This window comes from Sminthopsis crassicaudata, chromosome 6 (assembly GCF_048593235.1).
Source record: "Sminthopsis crassicaudata isolate SCR6 chromosome 6, ASM4859323v1, whole genome shotgun sequence".
Lineage (NCBI taxonomy): Eukaryota > Metazoa > Chordata > Mammalia > Dasyuromorphia > Dasyuridae > Sminthopsis > Sminthopsis crassicaudata.
The window spans coordinates 189,482,325-189,506,702 of record NC_133622.1 but is presented as its reverse complement, the minus strand read 5'-3'; the positions used below and the strand labels follow the sequence as shown (position 1 = coordinate 189,506,702).

At 44.1% G+C, this 24,378-nt stretch overlaps 1 protein-coding gene across 12 annotated transcripts in view; it reads left to right on the top strand.

The window, feature by feature from the left end:
• The first annotated feature begins 9,627 nt into the window (after positions 1-9,627).
• Positions 9,628-24,378, top strand: part of FGFR3 (fibroblast growth factor receptor 3) — a 93,887-nt gene continuing 79,136 nt past the window's right edge. For 9 of the 12 annotated variants that reach the window (XM_074274895.1, XM_074274893.1, XM_074274892.1 and 6 more), the window contains exons 1-2: positions 9,628-9,882; positions 10,837-11,260. In XM_074274895.1, the coding sequence (XP_074130996.1) occupies positions 11,071-11,260 (190 nt within the window). In that variant the 5' untranslated portion in view covers positions 9,628-9,882; positions 10,837-11,070. The remainder of the gene's footprint in view (positions 9,883-10,836; positions 11,261-24,378) is intronic. The other 3 variants (XM_074274886.1, XM_074274885.1, XM_074274884.1) reach the window with 1 other exon arrangement.

The following is a 24,378-nucleotide window of genomic DNA, read 5'->3' as shown; positions in this document are numbered from 1 at the left end:
AAAAAAAATGGACACAGTTCCTGCTCTCAAGGAGTCCACCTTCTAAGTGGGAGACAACGCATACAGGAGTTTCAGCTCCAATTAAGCTAGAAAAACCCCGTGGTCCCCAGAACACAACAGCTGACCAGATGACAGTGCATCTTCTCTCATGTTATTGCCACTGGTTAAATGCTATTCATTTCTGATTTTGAACCACTTGACATTACCAAGGTCCTTGACAGTAAGTACTTGCTTTCCCCAGATGGGTTTTCAATAGCTGGGCTGCTGAGGCTGGTGGAGGCTGTTGTCAGGTTGCATCTGTACAGGGATCACCTCTGAGGGTGATTCCTAAGAGGTCCAGGCTGGCTGGGTACAGGGCCAATGGTTTGGATCTCTTGGGCGCAAGATCCTGAGCTGTCTTCATGTGGGTCTCAGGGGAGCTTGTGAGTGAAGGTGCTAGTAATGGCTTGACTGTCCTGGCACATACCTCCTCTGGTCTCTCTCTTGGGTTTCTTGCTGCTTCAGGGAAGAAAATAATTACCCAGGATCATATGTTAGTTCCAGGGGCTTCTCTCTTTGCTTATAAAAGAAGACAAACTTCAGTGGGCAAAGTCACCAACTGTACATGGTCACATAAACTCCCTTGATTATTTAGGTCCCAGATTCTTCAACTGTAGGTCATGGCCCCATATGGGGCCTCATAATTGACTGTGGGGGTTGCAAAAGTATGATTTATTATCAGTAAATTTTTTATTTGTATACTTATTTTATAGACCTATAAACCCAGGATCACGTAAAAAATTCTCTGGTGAAAAGGAGTTACAAGTGGAAACAATTTAAGAAATCCCAATCTAGAAAGGAGTGTAAAATATTTGCACTATTGTCTTTCTACCCAGGTTACTTATACCTTCAGAATCCAAGTCTTACCGCGCAACAAGAAAATTGGTTTTATAGACATATATTGTATCTAGGTTATATTGTAACACATTTAATATATATGGGATTGCCTATAATCTAGAGGAGGGAGTAGAGGGAGGGAGGGGAAAATTTGGAAAAGTGAATACAAGGGATAATGTTATAAAAAAAATTTACTCATGCATATATACTGTCAAAAATGTATAATTATAAAATTAATAAAATTTTTTTAAAAAAGGAATTCCAAGGTTCAAGACAGGACCCATCCCATCCATCCCTATGCTTCTTCCCAGGGATCAAGGCTCCTTGGACTTTCTGGGCGGATCATCAACATTCTACTTATAGAAAGACTGAGCATTTTTCTGAAGTCAGAATCTATTTCCTGAGCCAATGGAGACAATCAGCTCTCTCTGACCAGGGGACCTGTCCTGGCTCAGGCCAAGGATTGGTTCTCATCCAGTTTCAATGGGCTTATCAACATCTTTGAGCATATGAAAGAGCCCGTGACTTTTGGGTTCCCTCATTGATAATATCCTAAGCAAGCCGAGCAACTAGCTAGCAATGCTGCCTGGTGTCAGGGGAAGAGTCCTGGAGCTCTGCCATTTAAATCCTCTATGACCTTGAGGATCCTCAGTCCTCAGATCAGTAAAATGGGGACAATAATCTTAATAGTTCCCACTTCTAAGTTTGTTGAGAGAAAAGTGCTTTGTAAGACTTATAGAAGGGACCAGAGAAACCTGTAGCTTGACTTCCTACTTTTACAGATGAGAAAATGAAGGTCCAGGGAAGTTAAAGGATCTGGCCAATTTCACACCAGATGGTGGACCTCAGAGGCAGGACAGAATCCATCCTTCCTTCCTTCCTCTAGCTGAAGACCTGCCTCCTCCAAGAAGTCTTCTTTGATTATCTCTTCTACCTAGTCATTAAACTCTACTGTATTCCTTCTGGGATTCTGAGCCCTTTTAGGATGGTATTCTGGACTTAGAACTAAAAGTAAGTGACCACTACAATCTCCTCCTATTACAGGGGTAACTTGTCCAAGGTCACACTGCCGGGATTTGAATTGTGACTCTGAGCTCCCTATTTAATAGGCCAGGCTGCCTCTCAATGATGAGGAGGAAAAAGAATGGTTTAGTCATTTATGTTCTTTACATATAGGATTGATCATAGCTATTTCCACAGTAATTATTTAGAAAGCCTCATAATGTCCACATGACCATGCCAATGAGCAACTGCTTTCTTGCCTCCTTCTTTACCTCCTTTCTTCCTTCCCCTCCTCTTTCCCTTCTTCCTTTCTCTCCTCCTTTCCTCCTTCCTTCTTTCCCTCTCTCTCTCCTTCCTCCCTTCCTTCCTTCTTTCTTTCCTTCCCTCCTTTTTTCTTTCCTTCCTTCCTTCCCTCCTTTTTTCTTTCCTTCCTTACCTCCTTTTTTCTTTCTTTCCCTCCTTTTTTCTTTCCTTCCTTCCTTCCCTCTTCCCTTCCTCCCTTCCTCCCTTCCCTCCCTCTTCTTTCCTTCCTTCTTTCCCTCCTCTGTCCTTCCTTTCTCCTTCCTTCCATTCCTCCTTCCTTCCCCCCTCTTCTCTCCTTCCTTTTTTCCTCCTCTTTCCTATCCTCCTCCTTCCTGCTTTCCTTCCTTCCCTCTTCTCTCCCTCCCTCTCTTCCTCTCTTCCTTCCTTCCCTTTTCCCCTCCTTCCTTCCATCTTCTTTCTTTTCTTCCTTCCTTTCCTCCCGCCTCCAGTAAGTTTAAAAAATATTCTAATCAAGAAAAATAATTCAGAAACAGGTATTTATAAAGCAGCCTACTTGTCAGGCACTGGACTAATAACTTCACAAATATTACCTCATTTGGTCTTCATAATAACCTTGAGAAATAGATGTGGGTATTATTATCCCTATTTTACAGTCAGGGAAACTGAAGCAGAGAGAGATAAAGTGACTAACCTAGAGACATGTCAGTAGTAAAGTGAAATTTGAACCCAGTTCTCTTTATTCTAGCACCAGTGCTCCTTATTATACTATCCTTTCTCTGGATCCTCAAAAGGAATTAAGAGATCCCTTAGGAATTCCCAAGTCATTAATTGTTCAATGGACATCCAAAGAAAGACCTGCTGAGAGTTTCCCCCTCCACAGGGAGACAGCAGAGGAATGAGCAGCAAAAATCTCATTTCCTGGAGGGAGCAAGCACATATCATGCATATTTTCCAAGAAAGTGCTCTGAGGGATTTCAGGAGTGAGAAGGGGGCCTAATCTGCACTCTCTTCTGAGAACCCTTATCAGTCTAGTAGCTGTTCAAAAGCCTGTAGGCTCTTAGGTCAGAAGGGAAGGTTTTTAATGGCCAAGAGAAAGAACAGATAAACTGGCAAGCCTGTTCCCAGCAGAATTTATTTAATCATATGTTTTAAAATTTCAGGAGCCCAACAGTAATGGCAAAGTAGCAATTTGCTATTTCTAATGAAGGGTGCAGAACAGCTTCCAGGCTCAGAGCTTTATCCACATTATTCTGACTTAATCACTTAATGTCTTTCCCTTTTTCCCTATTTATCGAAGAATCAATCCCTTCAAGCGCTCAAGTTTCTGTTATCTCCAGCCTCTTAGACTATGTCTAGTCCATTTCATCTTCTCATCTTTGATTTCCCTGTTGAATTTTGAATTCTTCATTCAGCACACAGGGGACCATGATGTTGGTGTTTGTAATTGCTATGAAGGATGCCCAGTGGAGAGTTCAAAAAGAAGAGGGTTTCTATATAGAGGAATAAGTGGCCCAAATGCTCCTGCTTGCAGGGGATATTTTACTGATGATGTGGCAAAGTTTCCTGGGTAATACATGCAGCAACTCAAAAAATTTCAGTCTAACAGGTGGTATGATAAATAGAGTTCTAGGTCTGGAGTCAGAAAGGCTTGAGTTCAAATCTGATCTCAGATACCTACTAGATGTGAGATACTGGGCAACTCATCTAATCCCTGTTTGCCTCAGTTTCCTCACCTGTAAAATGAGAAAGAAATGGTATCTTTGCCAAGAAAAACCCCAAATGGGGTCACAAAAAAAATCAGACATGATTAAAAAGACTGAACAATATCTGCAGGGGGATAAAGGAAACCCAAACAAATGAAAAGTATTATTATTCAGATACATGGTTAGATGGACAGCTCACAGGACTATCTCTGGACATGGTTTATGGACAATAGAGCTGGTTAGATCTGAATCTTGAATTTTTCCCACTATAGGCCTGTGCTATATTCAGGGGTAGCTGCAGGATAAGGAAAACTCTAGAATCACAGAATTCAAGATCTGAGAACACACAAACCCCTGCCTCTAAAAAGGCTTATGATCTAACCAGAGAGATACAATATACTTACTTGTCTAGAATATTGTGTTGAAGAATCTAGAGCTGAAATCACATGGCCCCTGGCTCTAGTTTACAATCTAACTGTGGTCACAAGTTGGAGGTGTCTCCTCCGTTGTGTCATATAATTTCCAGCTGGAAGAACTCTTGGAAACCATCTGATCAACTCCTCTCATTTTATAAATTAAGAAAATGAAGCCCATAAGAGCAAAGAAACTTCCCCAAATTTTCCTGAGTAGTAGCAGAATCAGGATGCTTTACAGATTTGGGCCTGCTCACCACCTGTAGAAAAGGACGAGGTTGAGCTGGATCATCTCCAAGGCTCTTTCCAGTCTCTCTTCTCTGTTCTTGGACCCCTGTCAACTCTGAGTCTATGAAATCTTTCCCCCTCTAGGAAATCTATGAATTGAATCACATTGATGAAATGAAATACTAAAAGGACTTTAGTGTGTCTCATAAACTTCAATACTTTCAGGATTTATGATTTCATCACCGTGGGGCCACTGCCAGGCTTCCAGCCCTTTCTCATTTCAGTTATTGAGTTATTGGGATTAGTCCCTGGGGACCAGCCCTCAGACCATAATACTTACCTAGGCTGGACCTGGAACCCTGGTACACAGAAAGCTATTTGCTAATCTCCCAATTTATGCTTCACAGCCACCTCAATGAGGCAGCAGAAGACCTTAGTGGGAATAGTGACAATAATGATATATTCAGTGAAATTCAGTCAAAGTCAGGTAGAGTATAAAGAACTCTGGATTTGGAGTCAGGAGAAAGGGGTGTCCAGTCCAGCTCTTCCAACTCTGTCATTGACCAGTTAGGTCTCCTTGGACACAATTCTTCTCCCTGGATTTGATACCAAGTTGGCTTAAACTTTTTCCACTCACGACCCCTTTTAACCAGAAAAAATTTTACACGATCCCAAGTATATAGACATATAAAATTGGTATGCAAATCAAACATTTATTGATAATAAATCACAAAGAAATTTATTTTAAAACAATTCTTTGACATACATATAATTTTACCATTTATTAAAGATGGAAGCAAATTCGTGTACTAATGAGATGGATGTACTTCCTGTACTAATACCCTATGCCATGGGAAGAGAAGGGAATTGTACAATATTTAGTATCACTGACTCTTCCCTCTTCATAGGAAGTGACATAAATATCTTGCTATCAATTGAAGTATATATTTCAGCCCAGGACCAGGGCTACCAATAATTTATTCTTTTCTGAGCTTGAGTTTCTTCATCTTTAAAATAGACATAATAATACTTGTTCTCCCCTCCAGGGGTTGTTGTAAGGAAGGTGCTTCTGAAGCCACAAAGCTCACTATAGAAATGTAAACTCTTATTTCCAGAGAGAAAGGTCATTTGCCTAAGGACTCAATTGTAGGGTTTATGTGATCCAATTTCTTTATTTCACAGACCTGGCCCAGGGAGATTTAAAGCAGTAATCCACAGTTACATTTGGGCTGTGTTGAGTTGGGGGGGGTGGGGAACTGGAGAGTTATTGAGTTGGACTGAGAGAGGAGGCAGAATAGTTGTATCTTGGGTAACATCTCTGTGACCTTGGGTTCTCAAAGGTTACCCCAGAAGAGCCTAAGGTATGGCAGATGCTGCTAAGCTGAAAAGGCTTGCAACATCATTGGGAAGACAAGAATGATAAGATTATGGTCCTTATATTGGGTTGGGCCTCTCCAAGGACCATTTCAGTCAAGGTTCATCATTGCAAGACTAAGTTCCGGATGATGATTCCTTTCCAACGTGACCCTCCAAGAACTGAGCCAGGAAACTCACCCAAATCTCTTGCCACAAAACCCAGTATCATTCTAAGTTTCTTGCTGCCTCTCTATGTGAGATCCCAAAACTCTTTTTTCAGGGGTGTGGAGATAAGGCTGGTTTGGAGAATCTGGACTTCTCAAACTATCACCTTTTTTTGAGGGGGAAGTCTGTTTTGTTATTACCAGTGCCACAACTGAATTTTGGGGAGGTCCCTTTTGGAGACTAAATTATAATGCAATTATTAGTAGATAGTAATAAAAATAACTCATGTTTCTGGATTACACAACTCACAGAGGACTTTTCTAGGAGAAATTTCTGTGAAATGGGTAGTGTGTTATCTCCAATTTTATAGATGAGGAAATTGTCCTTATGAAAAGGGATGTGACATCTTTAAAAGGCAACATAATTGCCCAATACCTTTCTCTGCTCCCACCCTCCACCTCACCACCAGGTGACTGGGACTTCTCAGTTCAGATATTTTAACCCTTTCCCTGGACCTCCTTTTGCCTTAAAAGTATTCCATTCTCTTTTGTTCTCAAAGTTTTGCTTTGTTTATTTTCATCTGTATCTTGGATCTATTTGGATAAGGAGTCTATTTAGTCATGTAATTAGACTGTAATTAAGTATAATTAAAAATTGGATTATAAATCTAGAAAATCAAAGATTTGGAAGATACAGCTGAGGTCATATAATCCAACTGGTACCTAGATGCTTGTTGATTGGAATTGAATTAAATTGGCCAAGGTCACACAGACCACAAATGCTGGAGCATCAGACACCATACTCAAGAAGGAAAATCACAAGAGCATCAGATTTAGAATGAGTTTTTCTCTTTATTTAGAACATAAACTCTCTAATGACAGAAAATACTTTTTTTTTCCTCTTTTGTCTCATATCACCAGAATCTGGAAGAGCACTTGGTCCTGTTGTTACCTAAGAAAATGTTTTTTTGTTATAGTTCAGTTATTTCACTTGAAACCCATTTGGGTTTTCTTGACACTAGAATGGCTCAACATTTCCTTCTCCAACTCATATTACAGATGAGAAAACTGAGGCAAACAGGGTGAAATAATTTGTCATAGCCAGGAAGTGACGGGCCAGATTTGAACTAAGAAAAGAGAGTCTCCTTTACTCTAGGCCCTGGTCTATTCTACCACCTTGATAATACTTGTAAAGAACTTTTTTAAAAAGTTTCCCCAGATTTTGTCCCATGTAATTCTCCTTATCACTTCCCTTCATGTCAAGCAGGAAAGAGATTATTATCTTCATTTACAGATTAATTCAGAAAATATAAGTGATTTTCCTAAGAGTCTTACAATTTTTTTTAAGAGCAAGAAGATATCTTATATGCAATCCAGTCTAACCTGCTTCTATCTACTTCCATGGTTAGAAGTGACAGTGACTGGTCCAGTGTTGCTCTAAGAAGTAAGCTGAAGAGCTAAAATTTGAACCCAAAGTTACTGACACACATAAGAAAGTTAACAAATGAAATTGCATTGTGTTGTGTTATGGTCTGTTGGGGCTCCATTTGGAGATGGCACTGGACCAACCAGAAGACCTTTGTCTCCTGCCCCCAAACTATCCCATATGTGTATGTTTGTGTGTGTGTGTGTGTGTGTGTGTGTGTGTGCACACGCGAGCGCACGCCCCGGCAAGTGCAAGTTCTCCAGAAATATTTCAGGGGTCTATTTAATATTATGAATGCTCCCAATAATATCTATTCCTCCAGGTCCTTGCTCCTTCCCTGGGATCCCTGAGTTCCTTCTTAGTAAGAAGAGTTTACCATATGGGGAGTACTATCACTGTCACTGGGGGCACCTCCCTCTTCTTCCATCTCTTTCTTTTAGGAACAGTCATCAAAGCAACATTACCATTGGAAAGAAAGGCTTGACAATCAATTGCTCTGACTCCATTCACCATCCCTGTGACCTTCCCGATCTAATCCTCCCTCTGAATGTTTTTCTGAATGTAAGCTCCTCAGATTGTTGGTTCCTCCAGCAGAAATTGGATTTTTTTTCTTTTTTTATTCCTATGCCAAGCTCTTGTGCTGGGCATTTCATAATGAGCACTTAATAAAAGCTACGGCTCATTCAGACTCACCTCTTCCATGCAGTCTTCCCAGACATCTCCCGCCCGAATCATCTCTCCCAGTTTCTCTGGTTCATCAACTCTGCAAGTGTCAGTTGGAAGAGACTTATCCCATGCTGCCCCTTTCTCTTTTTTTTCTCCCTATAATTGGGCTGTCATCTGTTGAGGATCTTTTCATTTAAGGTCCCTTCCAATTATAGAACCAATCATACTATGACCAGTTGATCTTTAAGAGACTTGCCTCATGTCCCCTCCTTTGAAGAGCTCAAAGTCTAATGGAGGAATCTGAGAGGACACTGGAAAACAAAGTCGTTCGTGTCCTTAGAGTGTGCTGGAGCTCCCAGAACTCTCTGGGCCTCTCTTACCTCTTGTTCAATGAAGGGACTAGATTAATGATGTCCTAATTTAATATGCTGGGATTCTTTGGAGACAGGGTTTGGGGAGACCGTGAAGCTTTCTCCTTCTATTCCTTTTTTTTTTTTTTTTAAACAGGACCAGGGATGTTCTTTCCATGCCCCCTCTCCTTTTATTTTAGAATTGACAGTACTTAGTCTAACTTCCACATTTTACAGATAAAGAAACAGAAGTTTAGATGACTGCTCTACCATCCCACTGGCAGTGACTTAAATATGCAAGATTCCAATTAGGTATTGGGAATTCAAACTCAACTTTTTCTCTTTTCTTTATCATTCTGCACTTTCACACACTCCCCCTGCCCCTCTACCCACAATGCGCACGCAAAACGCCTTTTTTTTCCCGGGACCGTACTGAGAGAAAATGCCTCTCCTTCCAAGCCATGGAGGAGCTGGAGGAAGAGGAGGGTCCCCTTCTTACAGGGGTCCCAACTCTCCCCTCCTCCTCCCCCCCAAAAGAGCTGACAGCCAGCAGCGCTTGGGAGCTACTCAAAGACCTGGGAGTTTTAAATTGTGGAAGAATTTCCCGGGGCGAGGGGATGGGGGGGATTTGGACGGGAATCTCTCTATTATCTAACCTAAGACAAGGGGCCGGTCTGAACTCCGGCTCACTCTCACGCCCTCGGAGGCGGGTGCACCCTCTTAATTATTGCAATCCCCCCTCCCGCTGGACCCCCGGTCCCCTTCCTCTGCCTTAATCCCTTTAAGCAGAAGGAAGCCTGGCGGGGAGGCAGAGAATTGGGCGTCTCCCTCAATTCTGGGCGGGCCTCCCCACACGCCCCCCCTCCCTTGGGAATGGGGAGGAGAAGGGAGGGGAGGGGAGGGGAAAAGAAGAGAGGGGGCGGGCGGAACTAGATAGCCCCTCCTGCAAGTCCCGGCTTTCCCCCTATTTCTCTCTTCTCTCGGCTCCGTCAGTCTCCCGCCTAGGGCTCTTTGCGCGCCGGTGGCTCCTAGAACTGAGCGCTTAGGAGAAGGAAGATAGGGAAGACGTGAGGGAGGAGGAGGAGGAGGAGGAGGAGAGGGGAGAAAAGAGGAGGAGGAGGAGAGGGGGGGTGAGGAGGAGCGGGTGGAGGGGGCGGGGGTTAGGGGGCGGGCCGGGGGCGGAGGCGGGGCGGGCGCGGCCGGCGCGCTGCTAAGTGGTTGGAGCCGCCGCCGCTGTTGCAGGGGCTGCGCTGGAGAGCTGGCCCGGGCGCACTGTGTGCGGTGACGGCGGCGGCAGCTGGCGCCGCTCGGTCCCTTGCTCCGGAGGAGGAGGTGGAGGAGGAGGAGGAGGAGAAGGAGGAGGAGGAGGAGGAGCTGTGCGCCCGGGAATCCTGGTGCTGGGGAGCCGCCGCCGTCGGAACGGGGTCCGGCGAGGTAAGGGTATTCTCCCGGGCCGGGCTGGTGAGAAGAGAGGAGCCGGAGCCGGAGCCGCGAAACTCCCCCCTCCGCCCTGGACTTTTCTTTCCGAGTTTCCCTCAGTGTCTAGGGAGCTGTTCGGGCTAAGCTGGAGCATTTTACTGGTTTCTCTCATACCCTTCCTGGGCTTGTTTCCCGGGATGGGATGGCACGGAGCGGAGGGTGAGGGACTTCGATAGTCTGGAAATCCTGCTTCAGAGAGCTTCTATTTGGAGGCATCCGGCAACTTCTAACGAGCGTGCAGCCTTGCCTGTCTTAGGCTGCACTGGAGGGAAGGGGATGTTTCAAAAAAGAGATCTGAGAGAGAGAGAGAGAGAGAGAGAGAGAGAGAGAGAGAGAGAGAGAGAGAGAGAGAGAGAGAGAGAGAGAGAGAGAGAGAGAGAGAGAGAGAGAGAGAGAGAGAGCGGGGGAGCGCAGTAAGAGGGAGAGGCTCTGAGGCCAGCAGCGGTTTGGGGAGGCGGTGGCGCCGGGAGGGCGCCGGGCGTTAGCGCGCCCTGGGCCCGGGACTCAGCGCCCGCAGCGCGCTGCCAACGTGCCTCCCGGGGAGGCTAGGGTTCACCTCCCCCTCCCCTTCTCCCGGGCCGCGGCCGCAGCCCGGAGGCTCGCTCCTTCCCCTCCCCAAAGGAAAGGGACATTCCTGAGCTGGAGGGGGGTTGCCTGTGGCGGTTACTAAGAGGCTCAGGCTTGCAACTTTCTTCCCTGTGGCTAAAGGGGAAGACCAGGCGGTCTGGACTGACAGTTGAAGGCAGTGAAAAGGACTCGTAGCTGACTGGTGTGGAAAAAGCCACCCCGCACATTTACCCGCTTTTAGCTCCTTTTCTCCCCGAGCCCCCTCAAACTCTCTGCACCTTCTCCTTGTCTTTGGGAAACGGGCGCGATTCTTGCAGCTAGCGAACCTTTCCTCTCCCGCAGAACGGAGCGGAGCCCAGGGCTCTGGGGGAGCCGCGGCTTCCAGCCCCCAGGGGACACGCACCACGCAGCCTAGCCGAAGCGGGAGAAGCTCGAGCCGCCGCCGCCGCGGAGCGCAGAGCCCCGAGGTCTCCTTCCTCCCGGGGAGCTGAGCTGGGCGCCGCCGAGCGGTCCCAGCCCCTGATCGGAAGAGCCCAGAGCTCCGGGGACAGGCGAAGCCCAGCATGCTGCCGGAGGATGCCTGAGGCTGGCCGGCCTGCGAGCGGGCGGCATCCCGGGCCCTCCCGGAGCCTAGTCGGAGGAATGGTGACCGCCGGCTGCGTCTTGGTCTTCTACCTGGCTGTGGCCGTGAAGAGCGCCGGAGCCGGCCCGGGCCCCGGCCTCGTCATTTCTCACCTGGAGCCTCGACCTGCCAGGAGAGCCTCAGGTAAGGAGGGACCTGGAACTGGGAGCGGGGAGAGTGTGGGAAGTGGGAGGGAAACTGGGCTTACGGCAGAGCTGACATTTCCAGCCTCCTTCCTTCTCTCCGGCCAGTGCAGATCGGGAGTATTTGATCCGCGTGAAACCTCTCCTCCTCCCCTAGCTAGAGACAATCGCTGTCCACCGCCCTCCCCGCCAACCCCCGCCCCCCCCCAGATCTACAAAGTCTCGGGTCTGCGCGCTGGAGCCCAGGGTGCTCCGCAGGTGCAGTGCGCTCAGGGCGCAGCCCCTAGAAGGCTGCGGAGTTTGGATCCGTGCATTCTTTTCTCTCCTCTACCCCCACTCAGGGAGGGACGACAGCCTTTTCTTTCTCCCTCTCTTCTCCTGGTCCAGCACAACAGGACGCTGAAATGCCAAGCCCAGTCCCCCCCTTCTCCCCCCCCCCCCCATGGCCTCCCTTTGTCAGGTTAATTGATAACCTAGCCTGTTGGCCGAGGCTGGTAGGGGAGGGAGAGCCCGAGAGAGTAAACATTTACAAACAGCCAACCCCCACCCCAGCAAGCCTGTGCTGGGGGTGGCCTAGATGGATGGCCCTGCCCTGGCCGGGAGATGCTCCGGAGGAGGTTTAAAGGGGCCAGAAGACCCAGCAAAGGAGTTTCTGAAAGTGGGAATTCAAGGTCTTGAACTCTTGAATCTAAGCACCCTCCAGACTGTCTGGATCTGACGGGGCTTTCGCCCTCCTTTTCTCTCCTGCTTGTTTGGCCTGATGGACCCTGGGCTGTTTTTATGACTCGGTGTCCGAGTGATTGCTCGAGCTGATTTAGTGCTCTAGGCCGCCCTAATGTAATTGCCGCCTTCCGAAGGAAAACGAGGCTGAAAATGATGTGAAGTCTGGCTAAGGCTTAGTAGCAAGGTCATGGTCAGCTGGGTAAAAGCATTGGAGGGGCTTGCCCTGAGGGACCACAGAAGTAGCACTAAGAAGAGATGGGTATGGATAGAGGCAGGTTTGGATATAATGAAAAGGAAAACTTTCCCATATAACAAAATTGTCCAGAAGAGGGATTTGTTATTTTTATAGGTGGTGAGCTTCCTATCATGGGGGGGGAAGGTCTTCAAAGAGAGCCTAGAAGACCATTTGGGAGTGTTGTGGAAAGGATTTCCAGCTCCCGGACATGTCGGACTAGGTGACATGCGAGGGACTCTTCCAAATCTGAGATTTCTGAGATTTACCACTTTCTGCTAGAAGCCTTGTTGAAAACCCTTTGCCACAGGACCCATCCTAACCTAGCCTGGCCTTGCAGAGAGAGAAGGATAGAATCAGAGCATTGGAAAAACTTCTGTTGACAAGTTTCATTCAAGACACTCACACTGAGCTTTTTTCCTGATTGTGTTTACAGGGGTTGAGTAACTAGCAACCCAGAGGTAATATAACCAGTAATATCAGAAGCCATCTAGCAACAAAGATGCATTTTTAAAGTGCATTTGAAGGCAATGTCCTTCTAGCCCTTGTTGCTTTGGGAGCTGCTACCTGTATGTAGCTTGTTTGTTTTTCTGAGGCTCCATGTCCTGGCAATAGAAGTGATTCTATTGCCATTATAACTTTTATTATTGCAGTTTCCACCATTAATGTTTTAAGAGTTCCCATGTTCCACATAGAAAGTTTCTATTGTTCACAGAGAGGTGGGGGTGGGGTAGGGGGAAAGGAATATTTGTCAGAAGGGAGAAACAGAAGAGTAAAAGTAGTGGCTGACCAGAGAGAAGGGGTTTACACTCTCTCCCTTCCCTTTCCCTTCAGTTTGGAGTTCTTAGCCTTTTTCATTTAAAGGACAGACAAGGCTCATCTTGGAATCAAAAGCAGGCAATTTTTCCTTCCTCCATCCTTTTAACCACAAATCATTCTTTTAATCGAATAGCCAGTGGATACTCTAGTCTGTGAGGTCTAAAACTCCTGGATTTGAAACTATGAAATACTGGTCTGAGCCGTCACTCTTGCTGCTGGCTTTGGGGCTCAGCTTCTTCCTTAGGATAATGTTGGACTAGATGGATGATCTTTAAGTCTCTGAATCCTAGTAGTTCTTAGACTCTCCTTGGGAAATCAGAGTCACTTAGAAATAAGTAAGGCATCTCTTAGAAATCATTTTTAGGCCAGCCAGCTCTAAAGTTTCGAAGGGTTTATTTTCAAGCCTCAGCTTCTGTGGAACTCATCCGTCTATTCTATGAGACCGTCTTCAGGGGTCTCCTCCCCAAACTAATACACATGTATAGAGAGAGGTAGATATGGGGGTCCCAAAAGTCTGAGGGCAATTTTAAGCTTCAAAAGTTTTAAACAGACATGTGGGTATAAATAAATACTGGGCATCCCAAAGTGCAGTTTTAAGCTTTAATAGTTTTAAGCAGACATGTGGGTAATAGGTAGATACTGGGTATCCCAAAAGGTTGAGAGGAATTTTAAGTTTTAATAGCTTTAAGCAGACATGGGTATTGATAGATATAGGTGTTCCAAAGTCTGAGGGCAGTTTTAATCTTTAATAGTTTCAAACAGACATATGAGCATAGGTAAATACTGGGTGCCCCAAAGGTCTGAGTGCCGTTTTAAGCTTTAATAGCTGCAAGCAGGCATGTGGGTATAGTAGATACTGCTTGTCCCCAAAATCTAAGGGTAGTTTTAAGGTTTCATAGTTTAAAACAGATATGAGGGTTGGGAAGGGAGAGACAGACTGACCAGATGTCTCAAAAGTCTTATTGCAATTTTGACTGTTTATCTGTAGCCACATATCTGTTTTAAGCTATGAAAGCTTAAAAACGGCACCAAGACTTTCAGGGCACCCCGTATGTGGCTTAGACAGTCCCAGGTGCCCAGGCTTATTTCTGAATCTAAAACAATATCTCTAAGCAGCCCCTCTAGTGTGTCTCCATGAATGTAGTAGAAATTTCCAACCACAACGCTGCTGCCCTCCTGATGCCCCTTTGGGTTGAAGCTATAAATGACGGTGGAAGGGGTGGCGAGGCTAGGGGAGGTGTTGGGTTTTGTCATCAGGGTGACAACCGATATTGGATTGATGGCTCCCCACTTGCAGAGGCCAGATGCATTGATTTATAAGGCTACCTTCAGTAGTCCCAGAAAAATTCATTAAAACAGATGACTCTGGCGTTTTAAGAGGCAGGCGGAGAACTGGAGGGAACCCTGTTCTGAGCTTCTGGGGATTCCTTACTTAGTTTGCCCTCTCCCTAAGGACCAACCCCCAGGGTTTTACAGTAAGGAAATTGTTACCACGTGGCAAAAAAAAAAAAAAAAAAAAAAAAAAAGCTGCTGCTTAAAGGGGTAGAAAAGAGAACAGTCACTTCAAATGTAAAGCTGGAAGGTACCCAGGTACATGCCCTTCATTTTCCGGGGTGAGGGGTGCCAGAGGGGTGAAGTTATTTTCCCAAAGTCCCACTGCAAGCTAAGTCTTCTGATTCCAAAATCCAGTGCTCTTTGTAACACTGGATGGAGTGGGAATCCCTTTCTGGAAATCCAAGGGAAAGGGAGCTCTGTCCCTGGGCTAGGAGACAGTGTTCCCTGTGTGAAAGGGAATGTTCTACTCGGCAGGCAGCCAGCCAGGGGAGGGGGGTGTTCTGGACCCACCAGGGATGACAGCCTTAGTCAGAACTTACCGTACTGCCCCACCACCTCTCCTCCCCACTCCCCCCACCTCCATTTCTGCTGCAGTACCTAAGGGCTGCAAAACCATCACATTTCAGTGAATATAATTAGCCTTTTCGTGTCAGATTTTGGGGTGGGGAAATGGATGGCAAGAAAGCTATTTTCCCTTCCCCACCCTCCCAATTACCAAAGGAGGTTAATTTTGAGGAGTGGAAAAACAACAACAACAACAACAACAACAACAAAAAGAAAAAACCTCTGGTTTTAGAACTAAAGGACTCGAGTTCAAATTCTGTGACTTTAGGCAAGTATCTTTTCTTTCTGTGGGACTCAGTTTCCACTTAGAACTTAGTCCAAGAAGGAGATAGTAAGTAGTTTCTATGAAAGTAGACTCAGGAGAAAAGAGGGGGGGGGGGGAAAGAATAAGGGTTTGCGAGAAGTCAGTAAAATTTTAGAAGCTCTCCTTTGACAGAGGGAAAAACTGAGGAATAGTAAAAAGAAACCCCTAAACTCACATCCTGGATTGGAGTCAGTGCCTCCGTTTGAAACCTGGCTCTCTAAACTTCTCCTGTGATGGATGGTGGGCAAATCCCGAGCCTCCATTTCCTTCCCTGTCATAGGATGGTCATGGACTGAATGATCTCTCTAAGGCTCCTTCCAGATGCTATAGATCTCCTGAACGTCTCTGGGGTTTGCTTACTCCACGAGGCCCAATATGTGAGGAAACTTCCCTGGAAAAGAGAAGGGACAAAAAGAGAATGTAAACATGTCCACACAGATACACACACACATCCTCCTTCCCAATCTTTAAGTTGAATGACTTGGAAGAAAAACAGCAGCCAATTCTTTCTCTGAATCCACTGGGCCATGGGACCCGGACTCATTACTGAAGGTGGTTGTACACCGGCGTCTCCATTACAGTGGAAGGCCCTTATTTTTCCATAAAGGGGCCTGGAAGGATTTTTCCCTAGTGATCTAATTCTCCACACGGGCCCGGCGGCTGTAACAACCAACGCTTTATGCCTGTGCTCAGCTAACATAAAACGGGCATTGAAGGGGCTCTTTTGGAGGTATGTGCATGTTTGCTCATATGAATGCTCGCTATTAGTGAAGGTGGAGGGCTGGGGGGCCTAACATCTCCGCAGGGAGGTGTGGGGCTGTTGGTAGGAAGGAGGCAGGCAGATGGTTAGGCTGCTCCTGAATGAGACTGCAAACCAAAAACACTGAAAAGCCCTCATCTGAGCTCACGTTCCCCTTGCTCCCTTTCTCCGGGACTGCTGCAGCCAGGGGGAAACAATGTCATTATATATTTTTTTTTCTTTTTCTTTTTTTTATGAATGAAAGTAGGCAAGACAGAATTGAATGTGTATGTCAGCCAGCAGCCATGACAGGGCACATTAGGGGAGGTCAGTGAACTCTTTTAGTGGCCTGAGCATACGGTCACTCCATTCAGCTCCTACAGAATAGACATCAATATCGGAAAAGGGGACTCCCTCCCTCCAATTTGCATTAGTATTCAGATAAAGATATTACTCCCTACGATTGGTGAATGTCAAGTGAGCTGAGTAGAGGGGAGGAAATCTACACATGAGCATCTCACTTTATTCCTTTTTTTTTCTTTTTCTTTCTTTTTCTTTTTCTTTTTCTTTTTTTTTTTTTCTTTTTTCTTTTTTTTTTTTTTTTTGGCCAGAAGGGTTTGGAACAATTTTTAAAGCCACTTTATTGGCAGTATGGGATATGTAAAAGTCACTACTCCCCACCTCTCCCCCCCCTTTCCCATCAGGATTTCAATTCTACTTTCTTTCTTTCCCCCTCCCCTTCTTAAAGGTTCAGCTGGGCATCTGAGGGGGAGGGGAAATAAGCATGAGACTATTTTCAGGGCTAAGAGGAAATAAGTTTGCAAAGATGGAATTACAGGCTCCTTGGCTAAGCCAAAAACACCCCTTCTCAGAGACTCTGGGACTGTTGTCTCCCCCCATCCCTGGGCAAAGGCACGTGTGAGTCTCGTTTTGAGTTACCATTAATATTTGACTGATGCTTGGCTCCTGTGAGTTTAAGGGGGGCAGGGGGAGAAGGAACAAGACAATTGCTGTATAATTCCAGGGCTGAGCCAGTTTTGTTCTTGGTATCAAATATCCAAAGACAAATTTGTTCCCCTTTCTTCTTCTTTGCCCCAGACCTTCCAAAGATAACGGAATCTGTAGCAGGATAATTGAATAGGGATCACATAACGTAGCGGGGTTTCATAGATCTTCAATGGCCTTGGTGTTGGGTTCTGTCCCCCCCCCTCCTCTTTTCCTTCCCTAAACCAGGGCTGACAACTGAAGAATAAAATATGTTTCTTAGTTTCTTTCCATACACATATAGTGTGCATATGGTTTTTTAAAAGCAGTGCAGAATAGTGATATTGATTTGAATGAACTCTCTCAGCCTCAGTTTCCTAAGTGATGGAATTGGAAAATATCAGTAAGGGTCTTTTTGTAAACATACAAATATATCCTCCACTGCTGTCTTGTGACCCTAGTTCTGGTGGTGGTACATTCCTACAAGGACCACGAAATTGAGGATGGGGAAAGATGTGTCATTGCAATTTTTTAAATAGTTTACTAAGGCAAGTGGTCTTGGGTCACTGGAGGCCCTTCCATGGTGACTGAGAGGAGACAGGCAGAAATCATCCTGATCCTTGAATCTTATTTGTGTGTTAATATTTCTCCAATTAGAGCTAAATTTGTGAAATGAGTTGATACATTAGTAATACCATTCCTATAATAAGATGGATCTTAATAGCTAGGAGAGAAAAGAGGTTAACAAAAATTTATAAATATCGAGTCTGGCTCCTTCCACAGAGACATAAATTACCCCGAACGTTGCTGTCCGGTGGGGCATGCCACGGGCCTCCCTAACCTCGATATAATCAGTTCATCTTTTCCAAAGGCGAGATTGGAGTTTATTAATGGACTTGACATCATGAAAAGACCTCTTCGGTCTTGGTTGAACAAATCTCAGTCCCCGCTTTTGTAACCCACAGCTAATATTTCTTAACAGACACCAGATGTTAATTGCCATGAAAATGATCTGATCAGTAATTGATAACCACTGTTTGGGCTTCTCTCCCTCCTAAAATTTTTTTGAAGCACTTTGTCTGGAATCTGTGTCTTACTCCAATCACTTCCTCCTTTCTATTCATTCTTTCTATTCATGAATGTGTGCATTCATTCAACAAACATTTCTTAAGATTCTTTGAGGAGACCTTCTGCTAGGTGGGAGAGGGAAGGAGTACAGATGTTCCTTTATGTATATCATAATCTCCATAAGTTCATTAGACTGTAATCTCTTTAAGGACAGAAATTGTATAATTTTTTTGTACTCAACTTCAGGTATAGCATTGTGTGAGTGTGTGTATAGTATATACTCATATAATGTGTTTAAACACATATTATATACATATATAGTGTTCATATAGACATAATAGGTGCTTTAATAGCTTAATAAGTAATTGTTGAATTCCGAACCAAGAATATATTAGGACACCTATGTTCAGAGGTTGTTCCTATTAAAAAAAAAAAATCTCTTTGCTTGCTGTTCAGGTAGTAGAAAGATGGATTTATATTGGAATGTTCTTGGGGAAATTACCAAATATTTGGACTATTCTGTTTTTTTGTTAAGATTTCTCCCTTGACATTGTTTGAAGTTGATCCTAAAGAGTTAAATGTCGATTTCTTAGTGCGTCTTCACTTCCATTTCCATCAGAGCCAAAGCTGCCTAGTTGATATATTTAAAATATGAAGCAATACTGATTTTCATCTATGTGGTTTGAGGGTTTTTTTGTTTGTTGGTTGGTTGGTTTTTTAGTTTTTTTTCCTCTTCAAAATAAGTTTCCTTTATCTCTTAAAAATGAATGACTGTATTAGGTCAATGAAATCTGCCACCAAATAAAACTCTACTTTAGATGAAATAAATTAATTTTTAAAACTAAATATAAAAATTTGCTAAAAAACAAAGTAATTACCATTAGGGTTGTCCTTGAATTTTATAAAAGCTAATGGGGAGAATGTGGCCTATTTCATACTATAGTGATTCCTGATGCTGGTAAGGGTTTGAAGGACAGCCTCTCGGTAAATACTCAATACATAACTCTTAGCTAAAAAGGCTAACTACATGTGGCAAGCCCCAGACAAGGCATTCGGAGCCAGAATACCAGATCTAAATCTTTTAATTTTAATTTTTAAATTAAAATACCAATGTGACCTGTAGAAAATGCATTTACTCACTCTGTGCCTCAGTTTCCTCATCTATAAAATGGGAGAACAGGTGATATTTGGATGCTATGACTTTAAAGATTCCTTCTAACCTGTTTCCTTGCTACCCATCCAAAAATCATCCACTTACTATTCTTTTTGGCTCCTTCTCCAACCTCTCAAGAGTGGGTGAGATTCCTTTATTTGAGGGGGGGAGGGAAGCCGATGTTCCTCTTGGCTATAGGAGAAATGAATAAGTAAAAACTATTATTTAATTTTGGGTTAGAAAAGAGCATCTGTTTACAGAAGAGGCTTCTCAGGTTAATTAAATATTACTTAATTAGCTGGAATGAGTGCTCAGAACTAATTGATTAATTAATGAGAGTGATAGTGATTTTAATAATAAACATCCAGACATACCTCTGGATTACTTTAGAACTGGGTGGGATAAGAAGGAATATGTCCATGATTTCAGTATCTGGCCAAAGGGACCCACCCTTTACAGTCGAGACTAAAATCCTGCTACTCTCATGTTTGTATGGAACTCTAAAATTTGTAGTATGCTTTGTTTTACATGCATTACCTCATTTGAACCTGCAAGGAGAAGGAGGATTGGGATTTAGAATCGGAAATTCAGCACCTGAATTCTTGCTTGCTGTACATCTGTGACTTGGGGCAGGCAAACTACATTCCTATTCTGAAACTCAGTTTCCCCATCCACTAATGTTCCATTAAAATGATGTCATGGATTGTTGGAGTCAGGAAGGATCCAAATGTTGCTTTATTATTGGTAATATCCCTCAGACAAGTCAATTTCTCTGAGCCTCAGTTTATCCCTGTGTAAAATAGGGTGATAATAGCACTTCTCTCATAAAGATATTGTGAGAATCGAATGGATGTTCTGCAAACCTTAAAACTTTAGGTATTTGGTAGTTATTAACTCTAAACTCCCATGATTCCATTGTAGCTCATGTAGCCCCCCCCACAATGGGCCTTCCTCTAAGTCTATGTGATCACCCTTCCCACCCAACCAGGAAAAAGTAGGCAGACATCCTAAGGCAGGAGCCTGGGCTGATAGAATGTACTTTGAACTGGACTATCAAAGGAGAGAGCAGCTTTATCAATTTCCTCACTGGCCTTCCCAGAGTGGACTTTGAGTATTCGTGGCTCCGATCTGGCTTGGGCTCTCTCTGGACGATTTCTCTTTCCATCTGCTATGCTTGTAAAGCCGTGGCTTACGGCCCTGTCTAATTGAGTTATAACTAACTTAACTGCACCCCATTTTCAGCTTTCGTCAGACGCTCCCAGCTCCTACCACGTAATTAGAGTTGGCAAATGGGTCTGGGCTGCCTGCAACAGTAGTTACTGACTTGTAGGGGTGGGGTGTATGGGTGTGGGTGCAGAGGGAGTGTGACGGACCCTACCTTCCATATGGGAGCCCTCCCTCCTAAACAACCAGAAAGTGAACTTCGTATCAAAAATAAACAGGAGGCTGCTCCTCTGCCCCCCAGCAGATCCCAGCATAACCAAGTCAAGCCCAAATGAGAACAGAACAGAGTGTTATGTTAAGCTGCCCTGTAATTTTCGCTTGTTCAAGGCCTCTTCTGGCTTTGAAGAGCCCAGGAGGAGAAAAGAAGGGGTGGGGGTGGGGAGAGCAGATTTAGCATTGCATCAAGATTACACAATAGCTAAAGTCCCAAACCTTCTGATAATTTAGGAGAGGTAGGGGGTGGGGGGGGGAGAGAAATCTTCCCCTTCACCTCAATGTGTGTGTGAGCCCATCTCCTCCCCTCTCTGGAGCCAATGTTTTCATGTTTGTGAAATGATCAGGGGTGGACCACTCAAAGAATTATCCATCATCTGCCGTCATAGGCAAAAATAGGCACGTCAACTCCCAAGTCTGTATTGTTTCAGGTTTTCCAAAGTCCTTTTCTTGAAGCTCCCTTTTTGAGGTGGATCAGTACAGATATTATCATCGCCATTTCGGAGCTCTAGAACCTGGAATTCTGGCTCATCAGCATCAGAAATGGGCCAAGTTATAGCGCTCTTTTGTTCATACTAAACTGCCCTCTGACATGATCAAGATGACTCATTTTTTTTAAAAAGCGGTGCCTTTTGAAGAAAATGTATCACAGTCATTTCCCACCACTGATATTTCACCTCCCACCTAACATTCTCTTATAACAAAAAGGAGGCATAAAAAGCAACCTCATCTAACAGCAGAGGCTGGCTGGCTGGCTGTGTGTATGTGTATGTGTATGTGTGTGTGTATGTGTATGTGTATGTGTGTGTGTGTGTGTGTGTGTGTGTGTGTGTATGTGGAGGTGGATGTGGGGAGTCAAGAACATCTGAATTTGAATCCAATCTCAGGCACTCCGGCTGGATTTTTGTCTGCCTCAATTTTCCTATCTGTAAAATGGAGATAACATTAGCCGCTACCTCCCAGGGTTGTCATGAGAATCAAATAAGATCTTATTTGGAAAGTGTTGTATAAACTTGAAATAGCCATATAAAAGCTAGCTTTTATAATAATAATATTATATTATTAACTATTATTATTATTTCATATACATGGTCTACCATTTTCTCAGTTGGCCACAGGAGCCATGACTGGGGTGTGTGTGTGTGTATGTATGTATGTATATGCCTTCCAATTTTCCATGACCCCATTTGGGATTTTCTTGGCAAAAATATTGGAGTGGGTACCCTTTGCCTTTTCCAACTCACTTTACAGATTAGGAAACTGAGGCAGTGACTTGCCCAGGGTCACACAGCTAATAAGTGTCTAAGGCCAGGTTTGAACTCATGAAGATGAATCTTTATAACTCTAAAACTAGCACTCTATTCTGCGGGTCACCTAGCACAAATGGGACCTTTCCTTTTATTTTTGACTTCCTTGAGATTTATGAATGGTAATGGATTCCCTCCAGTTCTGAATAGCCACAGAATATCAGAGCTGGAAGTAATTTTAGAGATTCCTTAGACAAGCCTTCTCATTTTACAAAGAGAGAAACTGAGGACCGGGAGAGGAGTAAAATATTGCCAAAGATCACCCAGGGAGTTAGCGACAGAGCCTTCTCTGTGCCCACTGTTAAGTCTACGTGTGAAGCTGGAATTTGTTAAAATATTTTTTTTCTCCTTTGGGCCTCCCAACTTTACCACAAGGATGGTGGGGGTGGGGTTATACTGGGGGTCTGAGCGGTGTTTTTATTTGGGTTTCAGATTCAGGCTTGGAACTGGCTTGTGTTCTGTAACATAAATAAAATACCACATGTGATCTCCCTGTTTATATGCTTATCAGAGACTGGAGCCAGCCTTCCCAGCTCTGTACTCTGCAAAGGGAGAGGTTAAAAACTAATTCCTTCATCAAGAAAGGAGACCCCTTTTCAGACTGAGGGGCTTGGGGCATGAAGGAATAAGGAGAAATACAATACAAATACAATACAATAGAGTGGGCTGGAAAAGTTCTAGATTTGAAGACAAAGGAGATCAGTTACTATCCTCTGCTATTTCCGAGATGGATGACTGTGGGGAAAGTCACTTCTTTTCCTGTAAAATGAAGGGGTGCCTTTGATCCTGCAAGGCCTAAAAAGCTTTCTACTCTCTCAGAGTCAAAGAGAAGCATATTGTCTTTGAATCCATAAGAGTTCCCACCTCACCCTACACCCCATTTTGGCTGGCCTGCTGCTAACCTTGAATTAGGAGGATTTTATCCCAGTGATAATCCAATGGCTCCCCTAATATGGATCCCTTCCATTCCTCTCCTTCCTCCTAGAGAGCTTTCCATCCATGAGAAGTTCATGAAAGAGGACAGCCCCTCTGTATCCCCATCCTATAGGGCAATAAATGATAATAATCACACTGATAAGAGTTCTTTTAAGGTTTGCACAGAGCTTCATATACCATCCCTCACTGGGTACCTTCTCCCCTCTCCATCTCACTTTTCAGCTTTCTTCTCCATATCACCTTCCCCCATTAGATTGTAAGCTCCTTGAGATTAGGGACTATCTTTTTATTTGTATGTGCATTCCCAGCTCCTAGCACACTGCTTGGCACATAGTGTGTAAGGGGTTGAAACTCTTGAGTCAATGCACTAAAGTGGGACAATCCAGCACTTGAGACTAATTACTGATTAGACAATACTCTATAAGAATATTCTTGGAAAATGGCCCTTCCCACTATCCTGTGCTGGCCCAATCATTTGGTGTATACAGAGAATTGTGGGAGGGACTAGGAGGTGGAGGGAGACTAACCAGGGTCCCCTCTGAGAGAGATGAGGAGGTGAGGTTGCAGAGATCCTACTCGTCCACTCTGTCTTCACTTCTACCGCTAAAGACCAAGAATAAAGACTTTTGCTTATCCTGACTCTGGCTGATTCTAAGGTATCCAGGGTGCTAAGGTGGTCACCACAATAGTGAATGCTTAATAAATGTTTATTGGCTGACTGATCCAAAGAAGAATCCAAGAAATGATGAAACTAGGTGACTTGAAGTCAGGAAAATCTGAATAGAAATTTGACCTTTGATGCTTACTTAGCTGAATGATCTTGGGCAAGTCCCTTAATCTTTGCCTCAGTTTCCTAAATGTTAACATTTAGTAAAAAAAAAAAAAAAAAAATTAGTAAAAACATTTTGAGGATGATCATAGTACTTACATCCCAAGGTTGTGAAGATAAAATAATAACTAAAAAGTGCTTTGCACTTTTTTTTTTGCTAGTTTTTGTTATTCAGATTGTTATTAATATTTATATTAATATTCATAATCCTTCATAACCTGGCCCCCTTCTTGCTTTCCTTGCTCTCACCTCCACTTTGATCCAGTGATAATGTCCTCTTTGCTGTTCTTCAGACAAGACTCTCCCTCCCCACCTTGAGCATTTTTTTTTTTTGGTTATTTTTTTAAACAATAGCTTTTTATTTTCAAAATGCATATAAAGATAGTTTTCAATATTCACCCCTGCAAAACCTTGTATTCCATATTTTATCTCCTCCCTTCTTGAGATCCCCTCCCCTAGATAGCAAGCAATCCAATATATCTTAAACATGTACAATTCTTCTATACATATCTCCACATTTATCAGAGCAATGTTTTTTTTGGTTTTGGTTTGTTTTTTTGTTGGGGTTTTTTTTTTTTTTTGAGACAAATCAGGTTAGTACCTTTCTGAGGCCAGATTTGAACTCTGGGCTCCTGACTTCAGAGTAGAATAGCCCTATCTACTGTGTCACCTAACTTGGGGGAGAGAGC